This window comes from Sprattus sprattus, assembly GCF_963457725.1.
Source record: "Sprattus sprattus genome assembly, chromosome: 18".
Classification (NCBI taxonomy): domain Eukaryota; kingdom Metazoa; phylum Chordata; class Actinopteri; order Clupeiformes; family Clupeidae; genus Sprattus; species Sprattus sprattus.
In genome coordinates, this window is record NC_137916.1 from 13,596,170 (window position 1) to 13,611,063 (window position 14,894).

Here is a 14,894-nt window from a genome sequence, read left to right on the forward strand (position 1 = left end):
CTCTGCATTTCTCCCACCCTGGACAGTCCTTCCTCAAGGACCAACCCCAACCCAAAAAGGAACTATTAAACTATAAAACACACTGACTGCCAGTATTTCACTATTTGATGTATGCTCTTTCTCTTAATGATGGTCAATACGTAGTAACTAAAGAAGCACTATTTCGATAGTTTATAGAGCTTCTCAGTATTTTCAAAGTGCACGAGCTGTGCAAGAAAGGTGCGCGTTTATCATAGACCCATGCACATGAATGACTGGCGATTTAACTAGCGAGATTCAAAGTAATGTAGAGGCAAATCTTTTTCACACACTTCACGTAGAGCACAAACCCTTGAATACTCCATGAAATTGGTTGCGAAATGTAAAAGGTTATCGTGATTTGTATCCAGATAAACCGCAGCTCCTGGCAACTTGCGGTTGTTTGACACGTTTGACAGACCTCTGGCGTCAGAGAGCTCCTGTAACAACATGGCGGCGACGCGTTTCGCCGAGGCAACGGGCTGAAGCAGTGGAGGCGGCGTCTACCTATACATGTCTATGGCTGCAGCAACAGTGAACAGGGCCCACTATACGTGACTGACGTGATTACGTAAAAAGCGTAGCACCTCATTGGTTTAACGCTTTAAATGCGAGTTTCAAACCCTCTCGTTGATTGGATTGTTCATTTTAAATACCTCTTTGAGGAGTTGAAGAGAGATCACATTGGAGTATTGTTTTCACTGTCCTTAATTTGAAAACAGCGCTGTTTATTTCAGATGGGAAAAACATATTGACCTAGCTATAGGCCTGTTGGAAGTCTAAACTGTTGTGGGGGTATTTTTTATTTGATGAGCGGCGAATTTCCTGTTTAGTTTATCTGCAAAAGGCAAATTGTTGCAATGTTACAAGGGGACGATGGTGTTTCGTTCAAATGCTGTGTCACTATACAGCGTCTCAACTCATCTGGTCTGGCTGCAACCAGTCAATGTATTCGACGTGCCTCTGTAAGTTTGGAACGGAACGAATTTCAGGAAATTGTTCTACGAGTACATGATGGCAAAGCTCCTCGGAACTTCACACTTCGTGATATCAAACTGTTTACACGTTTTTCAAAGGATGGCAAGTGTACTGTTAACATTACACCCGATAACATCCAGATTTTAATATCAGACTGCCCTCCAGATCATCTAGCCATATTTCTGAAGACTTTGAGCATTAAACATCTGGTATGGAAGTCGAGCAAGCCTTTAACTGATCGGGACAAATTTCTCGCCGGTCTTCCGAAGAGTTTCGCCGCAATCAGTCCTCTTCAGCAGAAGGATGTACAGAAAGCGAACAGTGTCAGGAACAGAGCCAGTGACCAGCAGCTCACCAGACGTCCTGAGAGGACCAATAATGCGATGAATGAACGTCTACAAGTTAAGAGACCAAGAGCAGATCATGATGAAAGTATGGTATGTTTTCAGTAGATTTTGATTTGGTAAGCAATCAATGTTTTGGTGCGCAACCCTGCAAGCGAGCTAACTACCTAAGAAACATGCAAAAGCTTACAATCACCACCAGCAACCCCGTTGACACTAATGATAGCTGTGAAAGCTTTTCTTTCATTTTCGTGGTGAGTTAAGAACCGGAACATATAACTACCTGTGTGCATATCCTGGGTGGCTTGGAACGACACCTGTCCCTCACGTTACATATTCCATCTAAAATAATTTAGAACTATTGGTTGTCCATTTGGCTATAAGCTTATAAGAGTATCTGAACGGCTACGAGATCTGCAGAAGATCAATAATGTTAACGTCCGGTCACTGTTACTCTTGACCTTGAAGGATTGATTTTTCTTTTACAGATTAATGCTCTCCACCCCAGCAAAAAGCAAATATTTGCTTCTTCCTCTGGACGGAAACTCAGCAAAGAGCAGTTATCCGTCTTGGGTGCAGTCCTCAGCGGAAAGAATGTCTTCTTCACTGGGAGTGCAGGTGTGTTTGTGTGTACATGTGTGTCTCTCCTCTCTCTCTCTCTCTCTCTCTCTCTCTCTCTCTCTCTCTCTCTCTCTCTCTCTTTGTGTCATAACCATCTTGATACAGACAAAGCTATGCAGTTCACCCTATTTAGGCCATAATCAAATACGATCTTTGATTCAAAGAAGCAGTGTCTTAAACATCATCTTTCTCTTCAAGGGCTTCATACAGAATATGTTTTGGTGCATAAACTTGATTTTTATACGAATCTGCTGCTACATTAAGTGTTTTTCTCTGGATAATTCATCCAAGGCTGCTGCATTAGGGCCCCGACTGCTCAGGGTGTTGGTCCACTGCTCAAGGTCTGGGTGTCAAGTTATTGCATGTACACAACACCAGGTGTTAGTGTTATGTTGCTTCTATGTTTAACCTATATGCAAACAATTTCACATGCACACACAGAGCAACACTGAAACACTTGTAGCTTGTTCAATCACTTCAGCTGTAACACAGCATAAAAGATAACAGCTTTCTTTTTTTTTTTACATCAAATAATAATGGGGGTTTATCTTGTTCCTATATAACTTGTATGGAAAACAATATGTCTCAGAACTCACAGTCTAACATTCTTATGTTAGCTATGCAGTGTGTTCACTCATACCGTACTTGTGGTTTAGTGATCTTCACAGGATAGCTCTGTCTCTGTAGCGGAGTACCGGTATGGCCAGTGTGGGGTGGATCGGTGTGTTTTTGGAGGTTCAGTGGTCTCAGGAACTTGATCGTCAGGCTTTTTTTTTTTGGTATATTTGAGTGAAGTGTGGTGCCAATGGGGGAGTCACACTGGGGGGCTTACAGGAAGGTTCACTGCAGTCTGCTGCAGCTCTGGATCTAGGTGTGTCAGCATCTGATCCAAAGACCATCGCTAGCGCCTTCCTCTCGATCTGAGCATAGTTTTGTTCTGCCTTGCTGAGAGTTTGTGATGCATAAGCCATAGGTCTTTCCTCGCCATCAGGCATGACGTGTGAGAGCACAGCTCCAACCCCATAAGGTGAAGCGGCTCAGGATTTTAGTGTGTCAATACATCCTGTGATACTAGGAGTGCTTTTCGTTTTCTGAAATGCTGACCGACAGGCTGCTGTCCACTGCCATTTCTTCCCTTTTATAAAGCAGTTCATTCAGTGGTTTCAGGACAGTGGCTAGATCAGGAATGAAGCGTCTATAATAGTTTAGCATCCCTAGAAATTAACATAGCTGGCTGACCTTACATGGTGCTGGTGCTTTCACAATACCTTCTCCGGTGATTTGTGGATGATGTGGCCCAGGTATTCCACTGACTCCTGGAAAAACAGACACTTCTCTTGCTTGAGGTGCAGGTCATGCTGTACATATGACAATAACCTTTCCTCCAAAATTCCCCTGAAGTCTTGGAAAAGTACCATAAACAAAATGACCAGACATTTCTGAAAATTTCCATGAAAAGTTTCTTTCTATGAACATTCCCAAAATTGTGTAACCATATTGTTAATTTGTTTAATGCGTATTTCATCTTTTTAATTATTAACTACTGTCTCAGGTACCGGAAAATCTTTCCTGTTGAAGAGGATTGTGGGGTCCCTTCCTCCCAAAAGCACCTATGCCACTGCAAGCACAGGTGTAGCGGCGTGTCATATTGGGGGAACGACACTACACAGCTTTGCAGGTTTGATGGATCTTACTTAAGCATTCCACAGTAAACTTGTTTGAATGAGACTGAATTGGCTAGTAAAGTAAATTTTTCTTCTCAACTGGTGACTATATGCTTATTTATTTACTATGATCATTTACCTGGTGATTATATGCTTATTTATTTAACATTTGATCACTCGCCTGGTGACTTTATGCTTATTTTTCCATTCTGATCTGTCCCTGGCAGGTATTGGGTCGGGGTCAGGATCTCTGGAGCACTGTCTTGAGATGGCTCAGAGGCCTGGTGTTCTACAGAACTGGCTCGGCTGCAGGCACCTTATCATTGATGAAATATCCATGGTGGACGCCCAGTTCTTTGACAAGCTGGAGGCCATTGCCAGGTAAATGACCCATCTGCATTTATTTGTCCCTTATTTCAACGTGCTGCACATTACATTTCAAAGATTTGTGTTAAACTAAAGACAGATGACGTATGCCCAGTTGTGGATTTTGAGTCATGAATAACTCATCTGGTTAGTAGCATCATGTGATTCTGATTCTGATCTGCCATGATGTCTATACAGAGAATACCGCACCAACTTCCTTCCTAGTTATTGTCGTTGTGTGAAGTGGTGCCATAAAGCATTACATAGTTCTCATGGAGGGTCTCGCACCCTGTACTCCAAAGTTACATGTTGCCATACCAGGCGTGCTGTGACAGTGGCAACATTCTCCATATTACAAGTCAGTGTACCACCAAAATGTTTTTTAACTGTTTACTGAAATGAAATGTTACATAATGTTGCTTGAACGAGTGTCAGATCAGTACAGTATCACACAACCTTGACACATGGTAATTGTTGTAGAATGATCATTTTGGTCCTTAACTGTCTGAAAATGCACAGGAGACAATATGGTCACACTAATGCTGGCATACCTTGGCATGTGCCCTGAAGTAAAGATTATTTGTGGGATTTGTACAGTACATACATTACTAATACATGATTTGTACTAAAATGTACTATTTTCTTCCTCCCACCTTTTCCGCCAATTTCATTGCCTAGACTATTGCCAGACTTTTACTGTCTCACAGTACTCACAAAGACATGCTTTCATTGAAAATTTGACCGTCAGTATAGTTTCTGTTGACTAGCGCTATAATATGCCTAAAAGCCATTGCCATGATGTAAAACAATCTTATCAGATAATGTCATGCATCATTGATCCACACAATATGAAACTACTTTTTGTGCTGAGAAGCTGGAGAGAAAGATCAATAGACCTTAGGTTAGAATACCACTGGGTGAAACCGCCAGGCTACATAATACTGGCAGCTGGTAAAATCAGTGAACCTGAACTTTAACACCCCCCCTTGCTTCAGGTCCATTAGACGGTCCACGGAACCATTTGGTGGCATTCAGCTGATTGTGTGTGGAGACTTCCTTCAGCTGCCACCGATATGTAAAGGAAGAGACAAACCAAACTTTTGCTTCCAGGTAAGGGATGAAGTGTCTTAAAGCCACAACAGGACTATATACTCCTATAAAACCCTATACTTATTACTCAACACAACAGGACTATATACTTCTATAAAACCCTATACTTATTACTCAACACAACAGGACTTTATACTCAGGCGCGTCGCACCCGTAGGGGATGTGGGTGTTTTAACACCCACACTTTTCCCGGTGAGAGGGTTCAACACCCACACTTTTTCTGCAGTTTTTCCACAGTTTTGCACAAACGCAGGGCTCTCAAGTCTCACGCATTGAGCGTGACAGTCACCCATTTTGGTCTTTAATCACGCACTCCCGCCACACATCGTATTTCTCACGCTGAAAAAAAACTCTAGGCTATATAATGTGCCGCAGCGCGCAAACATGACCTGGCCGCGCTGCCCTCACCATGGAGGACTCAAGCACGTCTCCCCGAATCCCCTGGAGTCTGACGTGAGGTGCCACTTATCAGCCAATCCGAAAAAAGAACTGGGCTACACAATAGCCAATCAGAAAAAGCATATATTTTGTATCTCTTGTATCTGGGTAAGATTTAATCCAGCAACCAATGAAAATAAAGCATCCTGGCATTGCGCGCGACTGATCTTCTTAAAATTTCGTTCACCTGAGGAAACCATTGGAGCTCTGAGCATCAGTCTTTTACAAGGAGTAAGTCGTCTCCTGTTTTAATGTTACGAGAAATTCACAATGGTTTGATACAAGCAATGACAACTTGACTGCAGTTAGAGAATTTTCCAAGATAATTAGCATCAGTTTTTAATGAGCCAACACAGTTTTAGGCGACGGCCTGCCTTTTCAGTAGCCTATAGCTTTGACTCCGAACTTCGTTAATAGGCTATAATAAATTCGATTAGGCCTATTAAAAATATATATAGCCTATAATTCGAACGAATATTAGGCAGACCTTAATATTCAATGATTATTATTTTTTGTAAATGTGTTTGCTTGAACATTACATTCAGATTCCGAGGCTTCTTCACGCCTGGTGAAGTTGTGAATCGCGAACTCATTAGGCATACTAGCATGTTATAAATATCCTAGCCAAGGATGCATTAATCAATGCATCTGTCTTTCAATGATGTCAGTATCACTCATTTAAATGGGATGCTTTTTATATCTTGTATGTTATACATGTTGTACACCTCTGTCATTGTATCCATCGTTTCTATTGTTAATAAACAAATCACATCCATCCCCCTCACTTTTGAAAAGCTTGCTACGCCCCTGAAGCAATGGACAATCTGAAAGTCTCCGAGGCTTATCAAAATATTCATATTGTTTATTAGTAATAGTATAGCGTATTTATACAGTACATTTCTGCACTTATTTGACTTACAACTTGGCAAACTCATTTCATAAGCATGGTTGAAATGTAATTGTGATTTAAATTATACTCCTATAAAACCCTATACCTATTACTTGTTGGCTGGATGTCTTGCTCATGCAGTCAAGAAGTTGGAAGAAGTGCATCCAGATGAATATGGAGCTGACAGAGGTGCGCAGGCAGACGGACCAAGCTTTTATCTCTCTGCTGCAGGCTGTGCGACTGGGCAGGTATGGTTCTTATGTCTTTTCATAACTTTCATGGGTCTGTATAGTGTTATGTTCAAAACTATATAAACTACATGTGTCTGAGAAAATGAGTTGTTGTTCTGACTGACATCAAATGAAGAATTGGCTAACCAACTGATTTAACAAATCAAAATACAGAGCTGTCAAAACACAGCCGGCAAAGGCTTCAGTCAGTCTTATGGAGGGGGGGGGGAAATATGTGGGAATGACTTATTAAACATATTTAAAAACAACATCGTAATGAGTATGCAGACTTAATGGAAGCTGCAGGTAACCAATGCGTAAACTTTTTTTTTTTACAAAAAAAGGTGGTGATACCTAAGAAGATTCAACTATCACCTTATTTAGGAATTTCTTCCCAAAAGGCTTTCAGGGTTCTTGCAGCTGTTAAAATGCCATGTAACATTCCTCCTCAGGGTCACCAAAGAAATCACTTGCAAGCTCGAGAGGAGTGCCGCCCACAACATTGAAAGAGACGGTATCTTGGCAACCAGACTGTGCACACACAAAAATGATGTGGAACTTACCAATGAGAACAAGCTCCAGCAATTACCAGGTTTAGTTATTTTATTCATTTTAGTACTTCAGTTTCATTTGGCTCTGTTGCTCTTCTTTGCTTGAGTTTCATTTTTGATCACATTTTCAACTGAGAAGTGACTTTGTTGTACACAATGGCCGCTACTTTGAATGCTGGCTACTCATCTTTACCCATTTTGTATCTTTACCCATTTTTGTCTTGTATGTTTCCTTGTGTGTGTGTGTGTGTGTGTGTGTGTGTGTGTGTGTATGCCTCATGTATGCTATCGTTTCCCCAAGACAGTCGTATATATACGAATTTGCTGAACATTATTTGTTATCATGTACTTCATTGATGGGAATCAGGTTTTGAGAACATGTCCAAACATTAAAAAAAAATCCCACTCAATTGACTTTGCATATTCTGCCTTTACCTTTTCCAGGTGCTTGTCGTCAATTTGAGGCTGTCGATAGCAACCCAAAAGCATTAAGGACCCTTGACACCCAAAGTCAGATTGAGAATGTACTGCGACTAAAAATAGGAGCACAGGTGAGCATGAGTGTGTTTCCAGTTTAGTATCAACAATGGGGCCGTGCATACCAATAAGTCCAAGTTATGTCGATGTCAAGGTTTGACGATAGATTTTTATTTGTGAAGGAAGGTAGTGCTGCAGTGCTTCTATGAACTTGCGATTAAAATTCCACAAAGCGGATTTTAAGACAGAACCTTTATTGTGAAATTGAGTCTACAGGTCTTGATGCACAGTTCCAATTTTCTGTCTATATCTGCTATGTCAGACATCTCTGTCAGTTACACCTACCAAAATAATAGATTTAAATGGGATTACAACGTATAACATATGCATTAATTTCAAATAAAGCCCAGAAGCTTCCCCAATAACAGCTCTATATTACCAGCTGCAGAATTCACCTGTGTGTGACCTAGCTCGCTAGCTTGTCCATCTACCTACCTAACTAACTAGTTGAATAGGTAGAGGAATAACCTAAACTTTTGATGGAAGTACAGAGATACTTTTAACAAGTAAAAATTGCTCCAGCTTTTACCATCTTATACTACTAGAGATTTGACCTAAAGTAGTCTTACCTGGAATGTAGCCAGTCTTAACGGCTCCCACATCTGTAGCTGATGGAAGTTATAAGACATTTTACCATTCTCCCATGAATTTACATTTGAGTAACAGCTAGCTAGCTAAGTCTCAAATGTATATGTTAAACCAATTCTCAATACAGTTCCTACAGATAATGTAAATTATTTGGGATTTATTTTTTGTGCTCCTTCCTATCCAGGTTATGCTGACAAAGAATTTGGATGTGCAAAGAGGCCTTGTGAATGGAGCTAGAGGGGTTGTATTAGATTTTCCATCTGTTAATCAAGGTATGTTGATGGTTCCAAACAAAAACTGAACTTGCATTTCGTGAAGCATAGACTACAGCTTGTGAAAACAGAAAAAGTAAAAATCATGATTTTGCATAATATTTCAAAGATATTTATATACACAGTGAGCTAGTGAGCGGGAGAAACCTAGTGACCGACTGAACTGACCAAACCGATAATTGTTCCAAGGTAGAGATGCTTACAGCCAAAATGACTTAAAACTTAAACATTAGACCCCCATCCATCCCACCTGACACCACCGGTCCCCTAACACACCAAGGCCTGAAGCCAGTGGTCTGAGTCTGTAGCATTCAGAGAAACAAAGGAGTCTTAAATCAACAGAGCAACACAAATTACGTTTGTTTGAGACCGTCACCATTCATTTATATGTATAAGAGAGGATTTGAAACCAATAGATAGAGTTGAGCGAGGTTATGGTGAGCAAAAATGAGTATGCGTGGCAAGACGATAATATGGTGCGATTAGTGAGCCGGAAAATACAACATATTGAGTGTTGACAAAAGTGCAGGCTTACATTTTTAGCGTAACATACTCGCTAGGGATGTCATGGAGAATAGTAATACACCAGCTAGTGTTACATGGCCAGTCGTGAGGTATTTTAGTTGGCTTAGTTTGCTGTGTGAGCTCTTAGGCTTTTTACAACTAACAATTTTTGTATCGACCTGCACAGTGTTTGCACTGGGGCCTCCTGCTTCTCATGCAGTATAATGCATTTGGACTGTTAACGCTGTTAAAATTAGTCTGGAATGGAGTGTAATTTGTGTTCAAATTTACGTTTGCATTTCCTTGGGGTATAGTGTATACTGCGAATAGTGTGGAGATTTCTGTAAAATACTAGTGATGTTCTCCAAAAGTTCCCTATGAAAAGACTTTGTGTTGGAGATAGTTGTTAACAGCCCCCCCCCTTTGCAAAGGCATGGTTTAAAGCCATTGGCCCTCCCATAGATACCTCTTGATACTTTTTTTTTTTTTTTTTAAATATGTTATATAATATATGTATTGCTCATGCAACAGGTAATAGGACGGCCCATTGCTGATGTGGCACAATCACATTCTCATGTACTTGCAGAAACGCATCTCTGGTTAAATCAAGCTGTTCTTATATTCTATTGCTTAAATGCACCAATGGCAGCATAATGCGGGTGCTGAGACTATTGTGTCCTCATTACATTGAGTGCAATTTTCTTAGTTTGTTGTTTCAAGCACTAAAGCTTGTTTTGTACAGTGAATGTTTGTCCTGCATTTACTTGATCATTTTGACAACTGCACTAAAGACACTTTCTTGTTTCTTGTGTTATCTCTATTCCTCTTTAGGTCTTCCACGTATACGTTTCCTCTGTGGAGTGACAGAAGTGATTAAACGGGAACGCTGGGTATTTAAGGCCAGTGGAGGCCAACTTCTAAGCAGACAGCAGCTACCTCTTAAACTAGCCTGGGCCATCTCCATTCACAAAAGTCAAGTGAGTGTTAAGTCCCCCTTACATGCAAAAAGTACTGTTTTCTCTGACAGTCAGAGGGTTGATTCCCAGCATTTAGAATTTCCTGCTATGGAATTTCCATAGACCTGCACACATTCTGTGGTCATCCCTTGTGATATGGCTAGATGGCACACTCAAAGGTTTATTCAGAAATGCATTACTCTATAGCTGTTATAGTAGCTAGTAATGCATTACTCTACAGCTGTTCTAGTAGCTAGTAATGCATTACTCTATAGTTGTTCTAATAGCTAGTAATGCTATGCTAGAAATTGGCAAAATACTGAAAAACAGGGGTACCACATCCTTCACATGGCAGTGCAAACTAGATCCAACAATGATACAAAGAGAAGCAGGAAGCCCCAGTGCACAACTGTGCAGGTCGATAAAAACATCAGAATCTCAAGTTTGAGAAATTAATGCCTCGCAGGTCCTCAGCTGGCAGATTTATTAAATAGTGCTCAGAAAGCATCAGTCTTGTCTTTAGTAGTGAAGAGGATTTGGGATGCAGTCCTTCTAGGTAGAGTTTCAAAGAGAAGGCCGTATCTGAGACTGACAAATAGAAGGAAGACCAAGATGGGCAAATAGAAACAGAAACTGGGACAAAGTTGTCTGTCTATATTAAGACAATAAAATTTGAGGTGATGGGAAAAGATGTTGGAAGATTGCCTGACACCATTATGCGATGATCTTGAGGTGCTTTGATGCTGGTGAAGCATGTAATTTGTAATGGTAAAAGGAATCGTTAACAAGGAAGGCTTTAACTCTAGTTTACCATAAGTCTATCACCACCAGTGGGTGGCACTTGACTGGAGCCAAATTCATCCTACAACAAGAGTGATACAAGGCACTGCTACAAATTACGTCCTATTTAGGGGGTAAAAACATCAAGCTGTAATGCTGCAAAATTTGTAATTGTTGCAAATGGAGGATTCTTTGCTTAAAGCAAATTTTGAAGCACAAAATTATTATTGGAGGCAGAAATGTTCTGGGTGATTTCAAATTTTGGAATGGTAGTACTTAACACGGTATTAGTCAAAAGACTGAACACGCCTAGACATTGAAGGTTTTTTCTTTTCTTTATTATACACGACACACGGAAAAGCTTTGAACAAATCAAAATTAGGTCAAAAATGGGCTGTTCTAAAATAGATAATGGCCGCTATTCCTCATTGTGATCACCTGGAATGCTTTTCAAGTATTCTTGACGACGTACCCACATATGACTATTTTTCATTCACTCTCCAATCCACTTCATATCTGTTGGGTTATTGTCCTGATCTCTATTTGGTCTCCTTGCTAATAAGCCATTACAAGGCCTTGGTGTATGCTTACAGTTATTGGGGTTGTTTTCTTGGGTGTTTAATATGGGATGTTCCTTATTAATATACATATAAACACGCACACACACACATATGTACACACAAACACATGTATATTCTTATATTGATTGATTTTCTCATTTCATATGACAGGGCATGACTTTGGACTGTGTTGAGATTTCCCTGGCTCGGGTGTTTGAGAGTGGTCAAGCCTATGTAGCCTTGTCTCGTGCACGAAGCCTGGAGGGTTTGCGGGTGCTGGACTTTAATCCTAATGTCGTTAAGGCCAACCAGGATGTCTTGTTGTTCTACAATAAGATGAGAAAAGAGAGACTGCTTTTGCAGGTGAGTGTCTGCTGTTTGTTCGTGGCATTTTATGATGATGGCTGCTGCACCACTGTCCCTTTCCTTTTCTTTTCTTATCTTTTAATTTCAATATCTTAAGTAGAGCTTAAGCTAAAGTTAGAAAAAAAAGTGTTACACTTGTACTAAGCTGCATTCTTTGGACGCACACGCGTGTGACATTTTGACGTTGCGACACATTTTCATATTTCAGGACCTTAAAATTTGGAACACGGTCCATTTGCCCGTATCTTCTAAAGTTCCATTTGGCTTGTTTAACAACATTCAGCAGCTAATACATGGATGTGTGAATGGCAAATCTTAACGGAATTTTGTAGGCACATAAATGATGGCGTAAAGAAGCTATTCACCCAATTATAAAAACAAATCATCCAAGACATATTGATGTTAGCCCATGTCCAAGGAACAGAGGACATGGTGCCTGCTACATCAGAAAAAAACAAGTACACTTTGAAGACCTTGAAGCACTCTGCTGCCTCCTCAATTCAACGCCATACTTTTGGTATTATACTTGAGCCTGAAGGCTTCAATAAAATCCTGAATTTTGAACCTATAGCAAAATTGTGTGATCACATTTAGCATTTGTTTTTCATGAGGTTTGTGTGTTATGAACACCAAGTTTTTTCTTATGGTTCTTCTGCAGAATCTTTCAAATGACTAATTTTAGTTTTCTTTCTTGTATTTGTCTTCTTTTAGTCGTCCATGGATGGTTTTTATAGCAAGGAGAATGCCCCAAAATGAGAGGGCCGAATCGTCAGCCTGGTCATTACATCCCTGTATTTTTAATGAACACTTACAATTTTACCTCAACGTCGAACTGATGCGCTTAATAAAAGGCCTTGCAATAAAATGGGTGAAAATGTGAGCCTGTGTGTGCAGTACGGAACACCCCGTGAAAATATCATTGCCATTCCTTGTTAAGGTTAGACATTCTTCAAAAAGCATCTGTTTCATCTCCCGGTGAATCCCACCGTCCCCTGGCATTAGTTGTGGATGTCATACTGGTGTGTCTCACTGTGGCTGCTGTTACAGCCTTCTCACAAATCTGGGCAGGCAGAGCTGTCAAAATGATCTGTACCAGACATCAATTGTGATGACTAGGAATACACATTTCGTGACTTGGACCAGTGTGTCATAAAACTCAAGAGCATCTGGCCACTGTGGGTTAAGGTCTGACTGAAATACCATGAGCATGTATTCTGTAAAGGGCTGGGCAGCTACCATGAGCATGTCTTCTGTAAAGGGCTGGGCAGCTATCATAACCGTTGATTTGAATACTACTGTGTTATGAAACTGCAACCTCCTCGCTCTTTGCTTTATTTGAATATGAATTGACTTGCTTTGCGCTAACAGCCTGTACAAAAGCTCTCACCCTGTTCCTTTTGAGACTTGAAAGGCCTTGTTTACTCAGTGCAATACTGTCCTTTCAGTCTTTGTCCGTATGTGCTCAATAATATTGAAGCCTGTGACGGGGTGGGACAGGTGCAAGCCCTGCATTACAAGAACTGGGATGATCAGTTCTTGTGCTTGGTTTGTCTCAGAAGCTAGCTGAAAAGTGATTTGTATTCATCCCATGCATAGCATTTCAGTTTCATTGGCAGCAGTCAATGTCAAATCATCAGGACCTCTCAGTCTTGCACTTGGTAAATATTCCTCTTTCCATCCTTCACTAATTTTAGACACCTGAGACAGGACTGTGTCTGAGACGAGACACTGGGCCTCATTTATAAAACGTACTTACGCACAGAATTAAGCTTAGACTGTGCGTGCGATCAAATCCACGTCTAAGTACAGATTTATAAAAACCGTCTTAGACGTAGAAAAGGACGTATCTCTACGTCTGGTTTTAGTTCGTGTAAGTACATTTCCTTGTGGCAATACTGGAGTACTGCAGGAATTTAGAACTCAAAGCGCCGACACGCAGTTTCATCAACGTCAGCACCACCGTCACCATTAGGGCTAATGTTTCGCTCAATAAAATCAATTAAACTATTAGAACAATTCACACATGAATGAGATTCACGTCTAATAGATATTCCGTTTTAATTTCACAAGTGTAAAACATTTCGCTCAATCTATAGCCTATAGAAAGTCTAATAGTGGCTTAGTTTTCATTAGGGGATATGGTTGCATTGGCGTTGTTAGAGGATATTGCCAACTGCGCAATAAGGAGAGAAAGGGTTTCTTCGTGATCGCGCAGACTTTTTGACACAAGATGATGTATGGCTGATAAGCAGGTACCGCTTGCCGAGAGCGTTGTGCCCAAATGGCCTCTCGTCTACAGAGGCGCACCAGATGCAACCAGGCCATACACGTTCAGGTTTTGGCTGTTGGATTCCTGGCTACAGGAACGTTCCGAGGAGAAATTGGAGACCAGTCGAGCAATCCCCGTCATCATTAAGCAGAATTTAGCCAGATGTTCTTTGCAGTATTATCCCTCTATATGCCCGCATCCCCGTCATCATTAAGCAGAATTTTGCCCGATGTTCTTTGCAGTATTATCCCTCTAAATGCCCGCATCAATTAGAATTCCATACAGTGCCCAGGAACAGCAAATTGTGAAAGAGGATTTCCTGCGTAAAACAGGGTTGCCAATGTATTCTCATCCAGATTGTGCACACTCAAACAGCCTAGGAAGCCCACTTCAATACAACACATGCCCGTGCGAGGTCGGTAGAGGAGCGCACCAAAGCCATGGTGCTGCTGCCGTAGATGCGGCTACTGGTGCTTCGGAGACGTGTCTACTACATTTCACATACTTTGCTTTTGCCATTACGCCACCAGACAGGCTTTCTAACGATGTTTTGGCCCGCAAATAGTGAGGTGACCTTGGGCCTCATTTATAAAACGTTGCGTAGAAACCATCCTACATTTTGTCTAAGACATTTCCTGAAATGAGCGTAAGTGAGATCCACAGTAAACAGACGTACACACAAAAAACACGTGTAGGCTACGCCAATCCTTCGGTTATAAATCACAAATGGTCGTGAAATTGTGCGCAACTGAATCTCCGCCCTCAAAACGCCCCTATTTAATCTAATCAGCATATTATCAATGCACAAACAGAGCGCATCCTCAATGCACAAACTCTCTGTGACAGTGGCAAG

The 14,894-nt window shown here is 40.9% G+C and overlaps 1 protein-coding gene across 1 annotated transcript; it reads left to right on the forward strand.

The window, feature by feature from the left end:
* Positions 1–878: 878 nt before the first annotated feature.
* pif1 (PIF1 5'-to-3' DNA helicase homolog) lies at positions 879–12,528 on the forward strand (the record flags this gene model as incomplete). Its single annotated transcript, XM_080856397.1, has 12 exons — positions 879–1,433; positions 1,829–1,958; positions 3,514–3,639; positions 3,853–4,006; positions 4,987–5,101; positions 6,570–6,676; positions 7,111–7,250; positions 7,654–7,760; positions 8,519–8,606; positions 9,942–10,087; positions 11,578–11,769; positions 12,484–12,528. The coding sequence occupies 12 exons, from the start codon at positions 879–881 to the stop codon at positions 12,526–12,528; spliced, it is 1,905 nt and encodes a 634-aa protein (XP_080712523.1).
* Positions 12,529–14,894: the final 2,366 nt, after the last annotated feature.